Source organism: Erithacus rubecula (genome assembly GCF_903797595.1).
Source record: "Erithacus rubecula genome assembly, chromosome: 5".
Taxonomy (NCBI): domain Eukaryota; kingdom Metazoa; phylum Chordata; class Aves; order Passeriformes; family Muscicapidae; genus Erithacus; species Erithacus rubecula.
In genome coordinates, this window is record NC_136687.1 from 13,403,130 (window position 1) to 13,424,844 (window position 21,715).

At 41.0% G+C, this 21,715-nt stretch overlaps 1 protein-coding gene across 3 annotated transcripts in view; it reads left to right on the forward strand.

Moving 5' to 3' along the window:
- C1QTNF7 (C1q and TNF related 7) overlaps positions 1-20,231 on the forward strand; it is a 36,163-nt gene extending 15,932 nt beyond the window's left edge. Inside the window, exons 2-4 of one of the 3 annotated variants that reach the window (XM_079306651.1) lie at positions 15,862-16,060; positions 16,997-17,224; positions 18,055-20,231. In XM_079306651.1, the coding sequence (XP_079162777.1) occupies positions 17,005-17,224; positions 18,055-18,686 (852 nt within the window). In that variant the 5' untranslated portion in view covers positions 15,862-16,060; positions 16,997-17,004 and the 3' untranslated portion in view covers positions 18,687-20,231. Of the gene's footprint in view, positions 1-15,861; positions 16,061-16,996; positions 17,243-18,054 lie in introns of all 3 variants that reach the window. The other 2 variants (XM_079306650.1, XM_079306649.1) reach the window with 2 other exon arrangements.
- The last annotated feature ends 1,484 nt before the right edge of the window (positions 20,232-21,715 follow it).

The following is a 21,715-nucleotide window of genomic DNA, read 5'->3' on the forward strand; positions in this document are numbered from 1 at the left end:
CAGCAGAGCTGCCAGGGCAGTAACCTCCAGCAGTGTGGCTTGTAATCTTCAACTGGCACAGCTCTCTACAAAGAGAACATCTGTCCACAGCCTAAAGAGATGTTTCAAAACTGATTTAATTAGACCAGCACAAGCACCCATCTGGATACTTTTAGCTCTTTGGCTCCCATTCACCCAGCAGACAAAGGGAATGGATAAAAATCGTTTTCACCTGCCCCAGTTGCAAAGTGGTCAAAAGGAAAGGATGATGTATTGGCCACGCCAGAATCCTAAATTTTGACAAATACATCTGGTGAATCCTGATGAGTTGAAGTTGCCTGATCCTTTATGAAGTTTCCACCTGAGATCTCCTGCCCAAGGTGGCCACATCTACTAAGGGAGCCTCAGCAGAATGGCAGCAACAAACTGAGGAGGGAGAGTTACATTTTAAATTGGTACACGAGTTTTTGCAGCGAGAGACTGACTATATCCTTAGTTTATATAACTCCTTATTCCAGCTTGGCCCAAATAAAAATAAACTGACTGATTCTAGATTAATTAAAATGTCAACTAAGGATCCGGCATTCATCTAACAAATTATTTGAAGATAAACAAATGCAAGCTTGTGAATAAATGTTAGAAAAATATATTGTAGAGTTCAAAAGAAGAAAAAAAAAATCACGATTGAGAACTGAAAGCACCATTGCTTTTTCAGCACTATTTCAAGGCTGCAGATAACACAGATTACTATTAGATTCTTTTCTAAACTCTTAATAAAAGGCTACAGTTTATATTAGTTTTAATGTACCTCATACTTACTATCTAAATCCTTTTTAAGAAAAAAGCAATTGGAATTTTAACTAGTTACAGATGATAGAGATAAAATTGGTCTTTGCAAATCTGTGTTTAAAATAGGATTTTCATTGAAAGGACTGTTTATATTTGCTAATATTATCCAGTCTGTCTATTTGTAAACAGGAGTCAAAGGTTTACAGGCTTTAGAATGAGGGAATACCATGAGCAATGAAATCTCCTTTTACACTGGAGCTGTGTATCCCAACAGGAGAAAGACCAGACAGGCCAGAGCAAGAGCAAGCACTGAGCTGAAGAGAAGAGATGCTCTTCAAAACATTTCTGTTGTTTTCTTGGAGAGAATAAGATTGGTAACTCATCAAATGGTCTTACTGGACTTCATGTGCCCTTGGTCTTTTCCTGGTTTTTAGACTAGAGCAGGATGGTAAACAGGCATGTACACAGTCAGTCAGAGAGACCTCAGGGTTCCTGAGTTTCTGCTGCTCCTGGGACATGGTGCAAGCTCATGGGCAAGGGGGATGCTGCACAAAGCCTGGCCTCTGCCCAGTGATTTACTGGCATTGCAGGTGGGAAGGTTGAGGAGCCTCAGCCATGCCCTGCTGCTCCTTGGAGAGCTGTCTACTGCCCACTTTCAGAACACAGATGCTCCTTCAGGCAGGAACACAAATCCCAGTTTGCTTACCACAGTGAGACCAGCCTCTTGCTACATTCCCTGGCTACATTCACTTTTCCCTCTCAGACTCCAAAAGCAAGCTGAGCTACTGACCATTTGTAACCAGCAAACAGCAGCAGTGTCCATGCCACACACTGCACACAGGTCTTGGCTGCCCCAGCAGCTTCCAGCCCCTTGTGCTTTTGGGCCTTCAGCACACACCAACAAGTCTGAAACATGGAAGGTTTAAAAATTGTAGAATTATGAAAGCTTAAAGATCAAACTCCAAACAACCTCTTTGGGCAATGGGATCCTTTTTTTGGCCAAACCCACTGCATTTGCTAATAGTCAAGGGTGAGTCATTGCTGCCCCTCTCCACAGCCAAGGATCTCTGGAGAGGAGGCTGTTTTGGCTGTGATTTCTTCTGTACAAGTGGTACCATCTGCACAGCAGCTCAGTTTCCAGGGCTCAGAAGAGAGAACACGTCTCCAGAAGCCCACAGCTGGAGGGAAGGCAGTGACAGTGCATGATGCTGGGGCTATACCCTACATCCTGTGTCCTTCCAACAGGTTCTTCCCCTGTAACTGCTGGCTACTCCATCCCTGCCAAGGTCTAAGGCAGACTCCAAACAGGGAGAAGTGACTATGACATCTGGGCTAACCACAGCTTCAACATTCTCCACAACAAACACTCTACTCCAGCCAGATTTCTGGCAGGAAAAGCAAGTTCCCTGTCTGAGATTTCCATTTAAGGACTTTTCCCAACCATCTTTTGACTCAGCCAGCTACAGCATTAACAGAAGAAAGAAGCCTTCTCACTGCCACCTTCCTGCAGCCATGGCACTTTTTGGACAGGTGCCCTTTTCTGTCCCATATGGGCATGGAGGAACAGAAGTTCTGGAGAAGCAGAAATGTTCCAATCTGGCCCTGACTGCTCCTGGGCTTCCTTCACAGACCACTGTATCTCCCCTTTCCCCTCACCTTCAATCTCATCTCCAGCAATTAAAGCAAAAATCCCAGTGAATCCACATCCCAATAGACAGGGAACAAAGGGGAAAGGATCTTTTCCAGCACAAGGAGCCCAAAGGTCCAAATCTGTCCTGTTCTGGGAGCTCAGCAGTGCCAGAGACACAGCAAGGACACCTCTGTGCTGGCCAGAGGAGGAGGAGGAGGAGGAGGAGGAGGAAAGGTAAAGTCCCCTCTGACAGCAAGGGCAGTGCCACCACACTGTGACCCAGCCACCACCGTGGCTGTGACATGTGTCACACTGCTGGGTACAGCTGGCTACTCCTGAGGAGCAAAACAATCTGACTGCCTGAGGTTAAAACCGATAAATAAACAAACCAGGATTGGAATAATAATGAGGCACATCTGTATTAAGAGACCATGATTGTTTTGTTAAAAGTGTGCCAATGAAAGCAGTATTTTATAGAGTATTTGAAAGACTGTCCTTTGAGCTTTTTGTAGCTAGCACATAGTTTATGCAGTTTTGATGAACTCATAGAGGTTTTTCTTTTCTTTCTTCCTATAAGAGGCACTGATGTCACCTAGAGAAATATTACATATACTACTTTCTTTGGCTTTTAAGCCTAGCAGAATGATAATCGCTACAGTGGGCAGAGGCCAGATAACACAATTCAAGCAGCAATTTTTGCAGCAGTATTTCTGCATTTTTTTTAGAGATGATGGCTTTGTGTTGACCTGAGGACATAACATGAAAGCTGTTCTTGTGTGTCACTCAGAATCTTGCTTACTAATGTTAATACACTACAGGAAAAAAGCTCTTACAATTTGGTGGACCATGTAACAACTGAAATTTTTAATTGAAAATCTGTAATACCCAACAAAGAAAAATCCGTGGCATCATAATGTTACTACCTTTCTGAGAAGGATAACATACTAATGAGCAGATTAATCACTGTCTTTTAAAGCAAGAAATAGAAGGAACTGAATGAAATTATTAGTTTACAAGATTTAAGGGGGACAAAAAGGTTTAAGGGAAACAAATACATTCTGTGTATAATTAATTTAACAAATTTGCCAGTCATGAGAAACGCTGTGAAAACTCAGAGTTTAAGCACCTTTCAAGTTTACGGATAAAGAGTCCAACAAGGCTGACAAGAAAGCAAGGACTCAGAAGTTTGGAAGACCTCACAGCAGAGGAAGGAGGCAGATAACCTTGTGGAAATCCTCCCTGTGCTGCCCCCATCCCTGGGAACAGTGCACAAGCTGCTGCAGGACAGGGCACAAGGCTAGAAGGGCTTCTGAGCATATTCACCAGAGTCCTTCATAGGTAACACTCACCCCAAAACAGACACCAGGAAACAACTGTTATGGTCATTGCCCCAAGAGAGCAAGTTGAGACACCAATTAATTTTATTGAGAAGGAACAGCAGAGGCTTAGGAACTTCTGCAGAGATCCAGTTTCCTGCATTAACAAAATCAGCAGAATAGATAAAAACCATAAAAAGAGCACTTATGCCAAGAAAATTGTCTCCAAATGAAGTGTTTTGATATTCTTTCCCATGAGCTGATAAATTTATGAGACCTAATTTTTTTTAGCTTTTGAGTGTGTACAAATACATATATTTGAACAGACATACATTCAAACTTTCCAAAGACAGAGGAGAAAGAGAAGACTCATAAGAAATCACAGCATCTCACGGGCAGAAAAGGAGAATTCTAAGCAGGAAAGATGTGACTTGCACATAGGAGAATTTTCAATTGCAATTACCTGTCCAAGATGGGGTAATTTAAGCAATAAACAAAATGACAAATATCAGACTAGAACTTTCTGCAATGCCCAATGAAGATAACTAAAACAAAGATAAAACCAACAAAACAGCTTATTGCATGTCAGCTTACTGTTTATCAGCAGAAACAAATCTAAGTGCATTGTAATTTAGGCCATCCGAGAATAGATCTGAATTAAAGAAAATTAATTCCATCAGTCAAAGTCAAATAGGAAAAAAAAAAAGTTTTATAATATATTTTACATAAAATTTATCCACCACTCTCCAAGGCACTGAAGAAAAGCTAAGTGAAAATAGGACTCCTTTGGCTGGTAAATGTAAGGATATATATGTGCATGTGTGCATACACACATGTACACATACACTTATTTTTCTGTGACAAAAATATACCCTGGCTGAGGGAAAAGTGACTGAACTGAAAGACTTTAAATTATAATAAATTTCTTTCAGTTTTACATCTTGATTCCATGTCATAAAATTTAAATAGAAAGAAAGAAAGGTCATTTTAACCAAGGCAAGAGAAAGCTTCTCCATGTTTTATGTATTTCAACTTTATTTGCAAGTCAATGTGTTCTGAATCTCTGTAGGTTTCCATTAAAGTGGAAATTGCAAAACCCTTTACCCTGATGGAAATTTGAAGCTGATATGCTCTAAGCCCTACATGACTCCTCTTTTTTAAATATACTTTATTTGTATTAACAATTATGTAAGGAAATTTCTGGGGGACAGATCATTAGAAGCAATTCTGGCATACTGCTTGTCTCGAAGTTGCCAGAATTTCTTAAGAAATAAATTTAAATCAAGGTCACTCTTTAAAATACAAAAAGGCTCATGGCAACTCTGCTGCCTTGGAGTTGCAACTGCAAAATAATACTGAGTTTATTGTCATCATTGTAAATTATATCTGGAGATGCTTAATACTCCAGGCACTACAATAACAGAGAATTTTATTCAATGATTATGGAATTGCGAAAAGGGTTCTCTACAATCACTTCTCTTTGTAAGCAATGTATATATTTTGGCATAACCCAGCACATTCCACTACCTGGGGTTATGCTTGCCCTGCAGCTGCACCCCAGGATTGTGTGACCCATGGATATGATTGTGTGACCCATGGATATGATTGTGTGACTCACAGACATGACTGAGTGACCCATGGACATGACTGTGTGACCCATGGACATGACTGAGTGACCCATGGATATGATTGTGTGACCCATGGATATGATTGTGTGACTCACAGACATGACTGAGTGACCCATGGATATGATTGTGTGACCCACAGACATGACTGAGTGCTGCCTGTGTGTCCTGTCTGCTCCTTCCCAGGGGAAGCCCTGTGCTGCTGTGTCTGGACCAGCCAGCTGCTACCCCTGGGCACAGGGCACCAGGGACCCATCCTGGCTGTGCACACTAATGCTGCTCTGTGGCTCCAGCTGGGCTTTTCCAGTGGCATCTCAACAAATGAGGGGGAAACCAGCTGGACTGGGCACATCCTAAGGTGACTCCAACACTCTGTGATTCAAGGTTAGGTGGAACTTGTTGACAGACTGAGATCAGGGAAAATTAAAGTGAAAATGAGATTTAACTGGTTGCTAAACACTCTGTGACCTTCAGACCATCTGGGAATGCCCACTTATGTCCCGTGGAGGCTGTGCTGAAATCACATCCCACCACAGGCAAAGGAAAGCCTGCTCCTTACCAGACAAAGGCCAGGCTCTCCTACTAAGAGTGGCATGTTGACTGACAGCTGCAGCTTTTTTGTGCTATCCCCTGGAGGAAGCCAAGGAAACAAACACTTCCCAGGCAGGATGGATTTCAAAAGAAACCAGACCAATTATTGTTGCAAGAACTTAAGTGAGAAAACCCCTTCAGTCAGAAATGACCGGTTATCAGATGCTAGACCTCATCTGCACTGTAATGAAAAAAACTGCAAGAATTATGCTGACTTCATCCATTTTAATCTCCCATCAGAGAATTGATTTGAAATACAAAATGACACTTCACAATTACTTGAGAAAAGCAAAATCTGAAAAGTGCTCTTGAAATTACCTGCTTTGACATCAACAGAGCAATATTACCCCTGATATTATTGATGTTGTTATTTTATTGGTAAAGAAATAAAATCATGTAAGATTAAATAATTGCCATGGAATAGACATTTCTGATGGAGGAACAGAAATTAGATTCTTGAAAGAAAACTCTGTGCTCTGTTTTCTTTCTTCCTCTATGTGAATTTGATCAAATGACACTAATAAAAGAGAGATTTGCATTTGATTTCAGTACATACAGAAGCAAGGAGACAAATTATTATGTGTATCAAATTGAAGTTGTTATATCACAAGAAAAACTGTCATTCCTTTATGTGAATTTTTATCAGACAAATTTGTGTCAGACAAATTTGAGTCAAACAAAAGAAGATAAATTCTTCTCTCCTCTCCTCTCCTCTCCTCTCCTCTCCTCTCCTCTCCTCTCCTCTCCTCTCCTCTCCTCTCCTCTCCTCTCCTCTCCTCTCCTCTCCTCTCCTCTCCTCTCCTCTCCTCTCCTCTCCTCTCCTCTCCTCTCCTCTCCTCTCCTCTCCTCAGGACACACTGCCATTAGAATATATAGTAGTCTATAGCAGTTAACCAAACAGGTGGATAGACCCTCCAGAATTCTTTCTAACAGCAGGAGATTTTCACTTTCAAAGTTTGTACAAATTAGAAAATAAATAAATGAGTTAATACCTCAATTTTATTCATATGCTTTTTACTTGAAAATTCAAAACTGCCTGCCTGAATTGTCCAAATCAGAAATACAGAAAAAAAAATTTGTGTGTTATTTCAACATGAAAGAGCTCTTGAAACATATTTTAGATTTTTACAATGTGTTATAAGAACGATCCAAATTTTTTTTTTTAAATAAACAAGTTTGACACTTCACAGTACATGGCAATTCATGTATTAAACAAACTCTAAACAAGTTGGTCTGAAATTCTACAAATCCAAACAGTCCAATATACAAATGGTTCTCATTAGGAGACAGATGAAAGCAAGACAAAATTCTGAAAGACACAGGTTATCTACGTGGCTCAGTGAATGCTTCAGTGGGAAGAGGCATAAAGATCCATATGGAATTAAACAAACTTTTGAATGCTTTGTGCTGAAAACTGTCAATTCCATACGTGTAGACTGAATTTATGCTGCCAGACTGGGATCACAATGCTGTCTTCATCTTTGAATCAGTACAACCTGCAGCCTCCCAGAGCCCTGTGGACACTGACAGCCCTGAAATCCCTGCCAGCCCCTCCTGAGGTGTCCCATGCCCTGCCCATGGTCCAGGACCCCATTTCAGCCCAGCTGACCCCATCCACAAGCTGATATTCTGATATTCTGATATTCTGATATTCTGATATCCTGATATCCTGATATTCTGGTCTGGCCTTGGATGCCACAGTTGCCTCTGGCCATGTCCAGGCTGCCCTGCTCCCTGCTGGGGATGGGCTCTGGATGCAGGGATCCTGTCTTGCTACCCTGTTCCCTGTGAGTTCCATCACTCCCAGTCCCAGGGAACACCCAGCCCTTGCCCAACACCAAAACCTCCACAAAGTATGAAGCTGAACATCAGCCCAATCAAGCAGAAGTGCAGGTCCTGAGTGAGTGCTGGGTGCCAGTGAGATAGTGAGGAGATACCAAGGGTGGGCTTGGGTGGAGACAGCACTCCTGGCAAGTCTGCTGGGAGAGAGGATGCATTGTACCTTCTGCTTTGCTATGGAAACAGAAATTTTTGTTTCAGTAAGAAAATATCAAACCACACAGAATTTAAATGGAATTTTATTTCACAGCTCCAAATTGTTTAGAGCTGTCTTTCTAATGTGCATGCCCTTCTGTCTCACAAAGAGGTCAACCTCACGGAAAATAAAAGGTTTGATTTAATCAGGAAGAAGCATACTTTAAAAACCTGTTATTACCCAAAAGCAGACATTACATAAATTTTATTCTATTTTTACATCTTCCTGGCTTCAATCTCCTGAATCTGACATTAACCATAACAATTGCACATGTGACTAAACCAGGCCAAATTCTCCTTTTTCTGTTCCAATATAAATATGGAAGTAATACTGTTGAAGTAATAGCTGTGAGGTAGACTCCCTCCACGAGAACAGGACTTCTCTCAGAACAGCCAGTCAGGCAAGTAAGCTGATTTTGAAGCCAGGTTTTTACTGACAAGTTGGAGCAGTAAAGTGGAGACCACCAGGGCTGACATGAGAGCCTGGCAGTCCCAAAGGCTGGGGATGCAAGCCAGTGTTGGTGGCACTTTGAAAAGCACAGGAGGCTACAAAGCTCTGTGCCATTTCCAAATGCCTTAGGCCTTCAGAAGGTCAAACACCACTGATTTACAGTAAAACCTCAGCATTAAATGCATTTATCATTGGCCATTCACACCTCTGTGAGATTCAGATTCACTGTCACAGCCTCTCTCTTATGTTTGACTTCAGTTTCTTGTTGAAGCTCTATCTCTGCTGTTCTTGATCATGCCAACATTACACCAAGGGTGAGAAGATGACCCTTGCAGCTAACTCTGGGCAGGGAATGCTGCAGTGCCCAGTGGATGCAGTCCTGCAAGAAAGCTGCCATGGTGTGGCCACAGGTTGTTCAGGCACTGTGAGTTGTGCACAGCCTGGCTCTCACATTGCTGTCCTGAGCAGCTGTGTCACCCAGGTGGGCAAAACTTCCAGTTTTCCTCCTGGAAAAGCTAACAGCTTAATGTGTTGCAAGTGTTCCCTCTGTACACCTAAAAGCATTGCTATCTTAGTTATGATGGGTTTTGGAAAAATTTACTCATGCCAAGCCATGGACAGATATCCTTTTCCATTTTCCATCCTTATCATTCCAGGATAGGGACAAGAGATTGCCACTCAGCTGAACAGGGCTGCTCCCTATCCCATTGCTCCTCTGTCAGAGAAGTTTATGGGCACCTTCCCCAACTTGCTTCAGAAAAATCATCCAGCTTAGTGCAGTCTAAGCCTTTAAACTGCTTAACTGCTCCTTTGGTCTCTGCCTAGCTCCATGTGGAATGTAGTCCCTGGCTGGATGCCTACTTTTCCACACAGTTCCCAGAAAGGCACAGTGCCAGGGTGATATCATTTGATGAACTTCCAGAAGAAAACAATGTGCTGGGGGAGGAGTGCCCTTTTGAGGGTCTGGAAGCTTTTTTCTCTTCACATTTTATTTCTTACATGGTGAATACCAATCTTTGGTGCCATATGCTGTACCAAGGGAGCAACTGGGTGAAGGAGAATCCATCTTCAGAGGTGTGCATGATCTAATAAACATTTACCCTGAGGGCATAAGAATTAAGCCATGCCCAAGGAGACTACAGCATATTCAGGCATATATCCAGTGAAGTTCCCAAAGAAGTTCTTGCTTAGCTGGCTGTCCCCCATCAGTCACTCTTGTGAAAGTGATTGCTCTCACAAGGGGAGCTCTGTGGAATTCTGGTCACAAAGTCCAGGAGGGAACAAAAGCAAGCACAAGGCACAAGGCAGGGGAAGTCTGTCCCCATGACCTGTGGCAAGAATCTGTGACTTTTCTTTTTATTTGTCCCCATGTGCCTTGCAGTTTGAAATTTTATTTTTGCAGCCTGGTTTTTTCCCTCTTTCCAGACCATCCAAAATGGTTTACCCAGCCTCTTTTCTATTTCTCTTCTATCATCATAAGGTTGGCAAGGCAGAATGATCTAAGACAGGAGATGGAAATTTTCCTGGTAAGGGCTGGAGAGGATCCAAGAGGAGGGAGCCTGCTTGAACTGAAAGACATTTCACAGGAGAGGGGCACACTGCTCTAGGCATCTATCCACATCTTTAGATGTTTCCATATGCTGTATTCCAGTCCAGATTGGTAACTAACCCTTCAAATTCTAGGTCACCCCTGAAGATAGCTTCTAATTTATGGTTCCTGTCTCTTTTTCTTATTTTATTTTAAGAAAATAGAGAAAACATTTCAAATTAGCCTGTACCTGAGGTGTAGCGACATTCATATCCTGAGTCTCCCAATGTTGAAACTTGACCATTTTTCTCTACACTGCAAGCAAACATGTTATTGTCTTCATGTTATTTGCCAACTGTAAGCAACTGGCCTCACTTCTTGGCTTTCTGTCAAAACAAATTTTGTCAGGTTATATTTATTTGTGTGTTCTGGTACAGCTGGCAGTGAAACTGCTTTGCCTGCCAGCATTCTTGGTAAAATTCCCCCCAGCTGAGTCAAGCTAATACACCTTGACCAGGCTCTTTGGCATTGTTCAGAAAAACAACCTTCCAAATAATGGGAATACCTGGAGAGACTATGCTTAAAGTCAGACACTGAGAAATAAAATGGATCCCACTCTTCTGATATTTTGACAATGAAACATATTAAAATTCTAGCCTTGATTGCAAGCACTCAGTTTTTCATGAAGGCTTGAGACATGGTTGAAGGATCTGACTGCATTCAATATAGTTACGAAGAAGATTGTTCAAGCATGACTGACTACAAACTCGAGTGCATGAGACTGTTAAATGCCAGCACTGTTAATGAGGCCTTTAAGGATTGTTTTATCAGAAATATTTAGCTAATGGTCTTTCCCACTGGCTGATTGATTCTTTTGGGCATCCTTCTGGTATACTGGGAATCAGAAGTTCAGACTGCTCAAAAACTGTTGGGTCACTTTCCCCTTCTTACAAGGGAAACAAAACAGTGTAAAGCCATGTGAAGATTCTGGATTGTGTAGCTAACCCGAGCAGTGTGGGAATGGCCAGCTGTGGTCTTGATTCATTAGAGTAAGGTGTGGTGTTACAGGTGGAGCTCTGGCAGCTCAGCATAGCCCCCATGACACAAAACAAGCTGGGAGATGTATAAAGTTGTGACCAACTGAAGGTGGATGACCACTGCAAATCCTTGTGAAAAAAAAAGTCCATCATTAAGAATCATATTTTAATAGCATAAAAAATCATGCAGAGCAAAGAAACTGCTGAGTGTGGTGTGCCAAACCATAAGCACTGTTTGTGAGGCCTTGTAGAAAGGTAAGTGGTGGTGGCAGATTGAATGGCAGGTTTGAACCCTTCAGGCACGTGGACACAGCTGACTTTTGTGGATCATGTTTTAAGAGGGAAAAGACTGACATAACCAGTGAGATTTCAGATGAATTGCTGAAGATTCTCTCTCTCTCTCTCTCTGCTTCTCATCCTGACTTATCCTGACTCATCCTTATTGACCTTGTTTCTCCTACCTTACAGTTCCTGGATTGGAGAGATGGGGGAGGTCTGTGCATCTCAGAGGATTCAGTGAGGACAGGACATATAGACTATCTTGTTCTTTAGCACTAACCCATTGCCAGGGCTGCAGACAGAAAGGGCCCACAAGTATCACAACTCCTCATCTACATCTTTGTGCACAAGGAAGTTAAAACACATCTACTCCCTAAACAGTTGTGTATGCATTGGAAGTGAATTCAAAGCCAGCAAGAAAAAAGTAAGAATATAGCCAGGGTAGCTTGTGACTAATAGCTACTGGCACTTGACCCAGCTTTTATTTGTAACAGATTCATGGGAAATCTTCTAGGCTTGTTTCAAAATAATGCCAATTAACAAATTGTAAAATTAGCCCTACATAGTTGAACAAGGAAAAAAGATTAGATCATATACCTGAAAGTCTGGTATATTCCCAAAGCTGGGAATTTCTTACAATCCCTTAATTTCTAAGTTTAAAAATATGTTAATGATGTAGTCTGAGAATATCAGTAATGAAATGAGATTTCCTAATGGTTAATGGATGATAAAGCCTCTGCTGAGCCCTGGCTTCAATGGGGATCTAACTTACAGAGTACGTTCTCAAGGGAGAACATAGAATTATGGAATAGTTTGTGTTGGAAGAGACCTTTAAAACTCACCTAGTCCAACCCCCCTGCAATAATCAGGCACATCTTCAACTAGATCACTTTGGTTAGAGCCCTGTTCAACTTGGCCTTGAATGTTTTCAGGGATGGGGCATTGGCCACCCTCAGGATAACCTATTCCAGTGTTTGCCATTATCATTATAAAAAATTTCCTTCCTTCTATTTTAAATCTACCCTATTTTAGTTTAAAGCCATACCCCCTTGTCCTATTGCAACAGGCCCTATTAAAAAGTCTGTTGCCATCTTTCTCACAAGCACCTCCTTTAAGTGACTCAGTGCACGTTCATAGGAGAGGGGCTCCAGACCTTGGGGGCCTCCTCTGAACCTGCTCCAGCCTGTCCATGTCCTTCCTCACTGAAAACCCCAGATTTGGGCACAGCATTCCAGGTGGGATCTCACAAGAGTGGAGCAGAGAGGCATAAGCACTTCCTTTGACCTGCTGGCCATGCTGCTTTTGATTCTTTAGATCTGCCACCTTAACAAACTGTAACAAAAAGGAAAACCTTTTTGATGTTTTTCCAGTATTAAATGGATTAGATGACTTGGAAACTCCCTTGAAAAATCTGTTTCACACACCATTCTGAGCAACCTGGTCTAGTGAAAAGTATCCCTGCCCACAGCAGGGAGACTGGAACTAGATGATCTTAAAGGTCCCTTCCAACCAGACCATCCCATGATTCTATGACTGGAACTGATCAGAACATTCATCATCTTCCAGTGAATGCCTTGATGTGCACTCTTGCTCTACCTAGTGGATTTGAAACCTATTGAAATGCCATTTTTTAAACATGCAATAACATTATTCTAACCCAGAGTTTATATAATTTCCATTATTATTTTGGTGATGGCTATGATGAAGATATCTGTTTTTGTTCTGAAGAATACCATGTGCTTGTTCTGGCTTTCAGTTTTTGGAAAAATACATTGAACTCCTCAAATGTTGTTTTTCTCTGGAGAAAAATCACTTGGCATATATAAATGACTTTGTTTCCTACCACAGTTTATGGACAAAAGTTTTTATCTTTGAAAAGGACAACCAGAAGCCAAGAACAAAGTGTTATTTATGATTCATGTTCTGCCTCCCAGTTAACTCTCTGTGAACAAATATTTAACTACGACCTAGGTGACTCCTGAGAAATGATCTGTGAACTCTATTATACCCTCTAACTTTAGAAATTCCAGGGAAATGAAATCTCTGATTTTGGCCCCTAAGCCAACCTGAAATTTCAAAAGCCATGGTCATATGTTCTTTTTCCACTTTAAAGTTTCAGTGGTGCTTTTAGGGCACTCACTGGGAAATAGGGGGCATGGGTTAATCAACACTGTACTTCCTTCCTTGGTCTGAGGAGATTTTTTTTTGAGTCTCTTTCCAAGGGACTGCAATAACAAACAGGCACTCCCCCTCCTTTTAAAATGACTACTGCTATGCACAAGGAAATGCAAGAGTCTGAATTCAAAGGGCAAGAGAAGTCCTGATTCTCTGGCTTTATGCATGGTTTCCAGAAAGTCATTTTTTGACTACCACTGGAATCAGCTTTCTGAGGTCCCCCAAGGCCAAATTCAGGTCTGTAAACATCCTCCCCTGAGCCATTATCATAATTTTCTCCCAAGCCCAGCTCTGTTTGCCTTACTGCATTCCCACAATCCAGCTACATAGCCCTGTCACTCCTTCAGAGCCCCAACACACAGATGAAAGCTCCATATATTATCCTCTATTCCTCCTCCTTCCCAAACTGGTCCTCCAAACACAATGCCACAGCCATCTAAGGCACATCCCTACCTCAACAACCCCATTCCCCTCACCTTCCCCAAATGACATTCTTCCCATGATCTTTTCAGAAATACATGTCCCAGACAAATTAATTTCCTGTAGGCCTATGAGAAGAACAGCAGGGGAGGTCTGGGAGCTGGAGACAGCTTCACACATCAATGAGGTACTGGCCAGCCAGAGACAGGAGCAGCTGTGTGAAGGTTTTTCCTCTGATTTGTAAAATATCCTTGACACAGGCAAAACTAGCAATTGTTGAGATTGTTTTTGCCTGGCTTACATGCAACTCAGTGTGGGAACATCCAGCCTACTGATTCAGATTTTCATCTGGCAAAGGACAGGATTTTTTTCCAGTCCTTGATCCTTAGGTCATGTCTGCTTCTTATCCATCAGTTTTGTGTAAAATGCATATGCAGCCTTAAGAATGAAGTCCCTCCAAGCTGCTCCCTCCTGGCTAAGTGTTTAAAGCTTTTCTTCTATGCAGAGAGCTTTTTTTGTGCCTGATTTAAGTGCTATGAGAATCTATGAGCTTTATTTGAGTTCGCTCAGTAGTGCATCAGAGCAAACGTCACTGTGAAGTTTGTCTTGCAGCTGACAACTGCTTTGGAGCTTTTGTTTGCTGCTCTGCTGCAATATTCAGCATTCATATGCTGATCCATTTGTGGAGACTGCTGTGCCTGACTGTATGGTAAGGCTTTATCAAATGACAGCAAAATTAATAGTTTGGTTTCTGCCAATTTGATGCAAAACGTCTAAAATAAAAAGCAGAATATATATCAATGAAGAGAATTCTGGAGCATTGTTTATTTCTCTCCAAATACAATATTTTCATCTTTTTTTTCTGCATTACCACGGATACCATAATAGTTTCTAATTTTTCTCTCTGTAAAATGAAAGATTCTTCATAAATACTGTGTATGTGTACATGCATGTATATACACATATGATGATCTTTTCCCTGCTGAATAGATCTGACCATGCTTTTCATATACCAGTTGAAACATCATGAACTGCAAATAAAGGAAATGGCTTGGGGGTTTTAAATAAATCAGTTAATGCCAATCAGTATCACAGAGGGGAGAATAAGAACAACAATTTCTAGATGAAAAGGCTCTGCAGAGGGATGTGAGCAGGCTGGATCAGTGGGCTGAGGACAGCTGTGTGAGATTCAACAAGGTCAAATGCCAGGTCCTACAAACCCAGGCAGTGCAACAGCCTGGGGGCAGAGGAGCTGGAAATCCACCCAGTGGAAAAGGATCTGGGGGTGCTGGTGACAGTGACTGAACATGAGCCAGCCCAGGTGGCCAAGAAGGCAAAGGGCACCTGGCCTGTGTCAGCAGCAGTGTGGCCAGCAGGAGCAGGGCAGGGATTGCTCCCCTCTACTTGGCATTGGTGAGGCCATGCCTTGAATCCTGTGTTCAGCTCTGGAACCCCACCTCAATAAAGACACTGAAGTGCTGGAGTGAGTCCAGAGAAGGGAACAGAGCTGGGGAAGGGCCTGAAGCACAGGTCCTATGAGCAGCAGCTGAGGGAGCTGGGGGTGCTCAGCCAGGAGGTTTGGGGAGACCTTATCACTCTCTACAGCTCCCTGAAAGGAGGTGGTAGCCAGGTGGGGATCAGTCTCTTCTGCCAGGGAACAAGTGACAGGATGAAAGGAAATAATGTCAAGGCACTGGAGGTTTAGATTGGACAGCAGGAAATCTTTGCTCACAGAAAGGGTTAACTAGCATTGGAACAGGCTGCCCAGGAAAGCAGCACAGTCACCATCTCTGGAGGTGTTCAAGCAACGTGGATTTTACATTGTTCAGTGATGGACATGATGATGGTGTTAGGTGCATGGCTGCACTTGATAATCTTATTTTAAAAGTATTTTCCAACCTTAATGTTTCTATGAATCTATGATTCGTTGTTAAAAAAAAAAATCGACTGCATTTCGCAGATACTTTTCTCAGTCACCCATTCTATTCCTTCTTTTTCTCCCCACAGAAACCAGTGGATTCTGATTTCCTTGAATGTTGTAAATTAGCTCTGACAGAATGGACTGCTCCAATAAAAAAACCCACACAAGCTTTCTGAGAAGACAGCAAAGGAACTAGAAAAAACAGCTTGATTTGTAGGTTCCCACCTGACCCATGATTGACTCTCTGCTAATGCAGCACTAATTTAAGACATCTTTGTATATCAGGTACTGCAATTACCCAGCATGTCATTGTTTGTACAGTTACTTTTCTTTAGTATCTTTCATATCCCAGTACACAGTGGGATAGAGAAATCTAATTTCCACCCAATAACTTCTGAAAATACCCAAATACTATATATGTTATATATATATATATATATATATATATATATATATATATATATATATAATTATATATTTTAAACAATTTTATTGCAAGATATTTCAGCACAGTTTACTATATATGACAGCCAAGCCAGGCTTTAAAAACTCAACCTGTTAGCAGCTCATTCACACTCCACCATCCCCTGCAGGGCAGGCCAGCTGCCTGTTCCACCTGATGGATTAGGGTGTTTATTTGTGCTCTTTCCAAGAGCCACTGGAGCTGGATGGCACCTGCCATCCTTCTGCAGCTTCAGCAAGTTTCTGCTGCAGTTATTTAAACTGGAGGTTCATTTGCCACCAAAAGGGCAAATTTCAAAATGAAATTAAGGTCTAAGCTTTATCCTAACTACAGGCACATGCCTCTAGCACAGACTAACTCCCTCCAGCAAGAGGGATTTTATCTGTAAAGCTTATATAGAGTCCAAATGATGCCTGGAACAAAAATAAACTATGCAATCAAAAGCCTTTGCAGTGAAAAAATCCAGATTATTTTTTCATGTGTCAACATTTGGCCCCAAAAAGCTGATATTCACCAGTTGCACTATGTCAGTCTACAGCTACTTACTTGAAAGAAATACAGCACCATGTACAGTGCCCAGAAAAAGCTCCAAACTACAGACTTTCCTCCTTGCCTCCTATGTGGATTTTGGTATTGCAGAAATTCCAGGATAAGATCTACACCTCTAGTTGTGCATTGTGCATCACAGTGCCATGCTCATTTGCATAGTCAGAGCCATTTGCATGTGACTAGAGTGTCTTACTAATTTTTTTTCCCAGATCTGAGGATGTTTGTGCTGCTGTACATTACAAGTTTCGCCATCTACACAAGCGAACAACCTCTCCAAAGCCAGGCCAAAGGAGAAAATTACTACACCAGATACATCTGTAGCATCCCAGGTTTGCCAGGCCCTGCAGGGCCCCCTGGGGCCAGCGGATCCCCAGGGCCACATGGACGCATTGGTCTGCCTGGAAGAGATGGCAGAGATGGCAGGAAGGGAGAAAAAGGTGATAAAGGCAGTGCAGGTATTGAATATTTGTGTAACCTAACACACTAGTACAAGAAAGCAAGACATTTCATCATCACTGTTGCACATACATATCTATATATGTATATATCCATCCATACATATATATGTATATATAGGTGTATGTATATAAACATGCATATATATATATGTATATGGTATATAAGTATATATGATAAAGGTGTGTATGTGCCTGTGTGGGTTTAAGCATGATGAATATATAAATACAGTGAGAGAAAAAAAATATGCATCATAAAATGCACATACTTACATCAGTGTGAAGAAATGTAAATGCAGAACCCTTCTTTGCACAGATGCTAAGAAAAAAAACTGGGAAGAAAGAAGTATGTGTGGTGTCAAATAAATAAATAAATAAATAGTCTCACCTGTGCCATTAGCCAGGCATAAAAGATTAGCAGGTTCTGAAGTATGCACTAAAAATGCTCTATTTGTAGGAAATATTTAGTGCACAAGTATCACTGTGTAGGTAGTCATGCTGCTGTCCTAGCCATCAGGAGCACCTCTAGTTCAGACAGCATTAGACTGATTACATATAAAATTCTTTAATCAAGACACATAAAGATAAGTAGGAATATAGGAAACAAAGGACCTGCAGGCCGTGAAGTCTGGTCATTTGTTCCAAACTGGCATACATTTTGCAAACTTACCAGAAAATTTTGGAAGTATTTCTAGAGTGCTTTGAAATTCTGACCATGTTTTTCTTGTTTGTTCAGGCACACACAGTAGCCCACACAGTCATTTACTGAGGTGATATGTGCAACGATTAACTAACTTGAAATGTTTTTGAAGGTTTAAGAGGAAAGACTGGGCCATTAGGACCAGCTGGAGAGAAAGGAGACCAAGGTGAGTCTGGTAAGAAAGGACCTGGAGGATTGATGGGTGCCAAAGGTGAAGTAGGTCCAGCTGGACCACCTGGACCTAAGGGAGACAAAGGAGACCGAGGAGAGCCAGGTGCACCAGGGGTCTGCAAGTGTGGAAAGATAGTGCTGAAATCTGCCTTTTCCGTCGGCATCACCACCAGCTACCCACAGGAAAGACTGCCAATCGTATTCAACAAGGTCCTCTTCAACGAGGGGGAGCACTACAACCCCTCCACAGGAAAGTTCATTTGTGCCATCCCAGGGATTTATTACTTTTCTTATGACATCACCCTGGCAAACAAGCACCTGGCAATTGGGCTGGTCCACAATGGGAAGTACCGGATCAAGACTTTCGACGCGAACACCGGCAACCACGACGTGGCCTCTGGCTCCACGGTGATCTACCTTCAGCCAGAAGATGAAGTGTGGCTTGAAATCTTCTACAGTGACCAAAACGGCCTCTTTTCTGATCCAACGTGGGCAGACAGTTTGTTTTCTGGATTTCTCTTGTATGTTGATACAGATTACCTAGATGCTTTATCAGATGAAGACGAGCTCTGAAGCAAAAGTCAAATGACATTCAAACTGGAGGCCCCAGCACAGGACTCTACTCATCTGTGTGGAGAAAACAAAGTTGAAATGAAAAAAACATAAAAAAAATCTGGGACTTCATTCTTGTTTTGATTAGAACCAAATCTGAACTTATAAGGATATTTCTAGAATCTAGGATGGACTTTTTGATGAACAGCAGGGATAACAAAATGAACTGTAATCAACAAAAGACTGAGTAACTCCAGGACTGACTCTTCCCTAAAATTACGTTTATAATACTATTTAAACAAATTTAAAATACTGTACATTGAATTTTATATAAAATGCATTAAGTTGCAATTTTAAATGGATATTTTGTATATTACATTAAAGTAAAATTGAATCATTCACTGCAATATCATCTTTGGTCATTTTAAGAGAGGCAATACATTAAAAACAGATAGGAGAGGCATAACATAGGAATGATTGTTTCAGGATGCCACTGCACAGGTCACAAGAACAGACCCATCTGATATTTACATCAACAAATAGCATTCATAACTAACCAGCCTCCCAATAAGTACATGAAGATAAGATACTAACTGAGGACCACTCAATAGCAGCCATAAAAGACTAGAACAAAGCTATCAAACATATAAAGAAATTAAAAACTGGAAGATCTGAAAACTTGGAGATAGTCAGTATTCAGTGGGTATTTTCAGTGTATTCCAAGGGTCTTTGCTATTCTTTAAATGCTATCTACTACGTTTATAAGAAATGTGGAATAAAAAGCATAAACTTTTTGCTGAAAATAATTGTGGATGCCCAAAATTGACAAGACAGTAATCACTGATCAGAGGAAATGATATGAAACTGAGTCACATCATTAAAGCAAAAGTTATATTTCCATATGGCCAAATGCAATGAAATAAATGCAGGTCACACACAAGATGAAAAACATCATTGAGCAAATCAATTAACTTGGAAAAGGTACATGGGACCTCATGGAATAAACAGCTAAATAGGAGGAATAAAAGTAGGGCTGTTGCCATTATGTCTGATAAATGGAATTAAAAGTAGAGATGAATAGTGGTTACCTAGAAAGCAACTACTTCTGTCAGTGTTTCAAAAACTTACTTGAAAGTTGAAAAAAAACATGTTTGTACTTTTATTCACGGGGATTACACAAGAGATGTAGCAAGGTCAATTTACTTTTCTTGTCAATGAGGTTAAGAGGTGATTTAATCACCATCTGCACCTATCTGGAGATAAAACACCTGGCAGCACCTGGCACATCCATCTATCAGGCAGGAGCACAGCAAGGTCCATTGGTGAGAAACTGTATCAATCCCCACTGGAAATGAGGAATCCATTTCACCATGGGCAGCATCCAACCATTGTAAAAATATCTAGGAACATCATGAGTTCTCCAGCATTCAACACCAGTAAAGACTGGCAATCTTTCTTTGGGTCCTCCTACTTTCCAAAAATTTACAATCTTTTCATAGTCCCACATTTACAGAGGCCTGCCATTTCTAACAGCTATTCAGATAACATTAAATGTTAGTGGTCTGGGTCGCACAACTCTTGAGCCCACTTTAGCTATGACCAAAGCAAAAGGAAATTTCTATGCTTTTTTCTGCGTGCTTGATGGATTAAGACAGTTACAAGCAGACAAAATGGCACAAAGATGCTGCTGAGGTTGCAGAACCAGCATGGTTTGTGTGAACATCAGTCTGTGCCTCTGTGCCCATGCCCTCCCTCCTCCCCATCAGCATGAATGGCTGTGAGTGCATGACTGCTGCTTTATGCAGTGAACAGGTGCAAAGCCCTGGCCACAAATCACACTGGCAATGCTTGTGCAGCCATTATTTTATTTGACAGTGAGAGATGTCTGATAGAAGACAATGGTAGATTATTTTCCTAACTAGACATCTAATTTATTAGTGTCACACGAGGGCTGCTTTCTGTGAAAAATATGGAAGAGACCACTTGGAGATTCAGTTTATCACCCTGCTGTACAATCATTTATACATCTGCAAATTAAGGACAATATGAGTGCAAAATGCAGTCCAATCATAATTTACAATTATGATTGATGCTGATGCTTCACAGCCATCAGTGCCTGTCTGAGGCACAAAGACCATCAGCATTGCTCAGTGCTGCCTGCACTGAATTCCACAGGACAGAACAAGGACCACATCTAGCCCAAGACTCCCAGGAAATCTAATTCAATAGATGCAGGACTGGACCCAAAATAGGTATCATGCAGCAAAAGCAACTAACGGAAATTTTAAATTAGATTATGATCTAATAATTATCTAATTATCTAATAATATCTGAAAATCTGATAAACACAGACTTAAGGAAAGAGTATGACCAATTTTCTCCAGACTCTACAGAAATGTATTGTTGTTATAATATATATCTGAAAATTTTAATACAAATACGTCTTTTAATACATCTGGAAATTTTCAGACAAAACTAATTTTTCTCAATTAAACAGAGAAAATATACAGCTTTATAGTGAAATATTCCTGGTTGCAATCCTAACTATAAGCAAACTGATCCCATGAAAAAAATCTGAAAAAACCAGTCCAATATAAAAGAGGTATTTTAACCACACCTATGTTGAAAATGACACCATGGGAAAAAGTAAACCAAGAGTTATTGCTTTCCTTTTCTTAGAAAATTTAGATTTATGTTTGTAAAATGATAGAAGAATAAGTTTAGTTTCCCAAAGTTTTCCCATTTGGATTCTATACTTTTTCAAACAGTTTAATATTTTGGCATGAAGAGTTAAAAATAAGTAATTCTGTTGAATTATTTCTATAGGTTTTGGCAAGAAGAATACTTCTACTACACATATGGACAACATATGTATACAAGTAACATGTGTCCCTGCCCTCATTAAAAGTCTCAAGACATCATCCTAAAGTAAATCATTGCTATTGCTAGTATATTATTTGAAAATATATCAAATTTGATGACATGATATTGCATTTGAGGTATTTATCTGTCTAAATTTGAATTTATATGGAAAATATCTTGGGCTGATG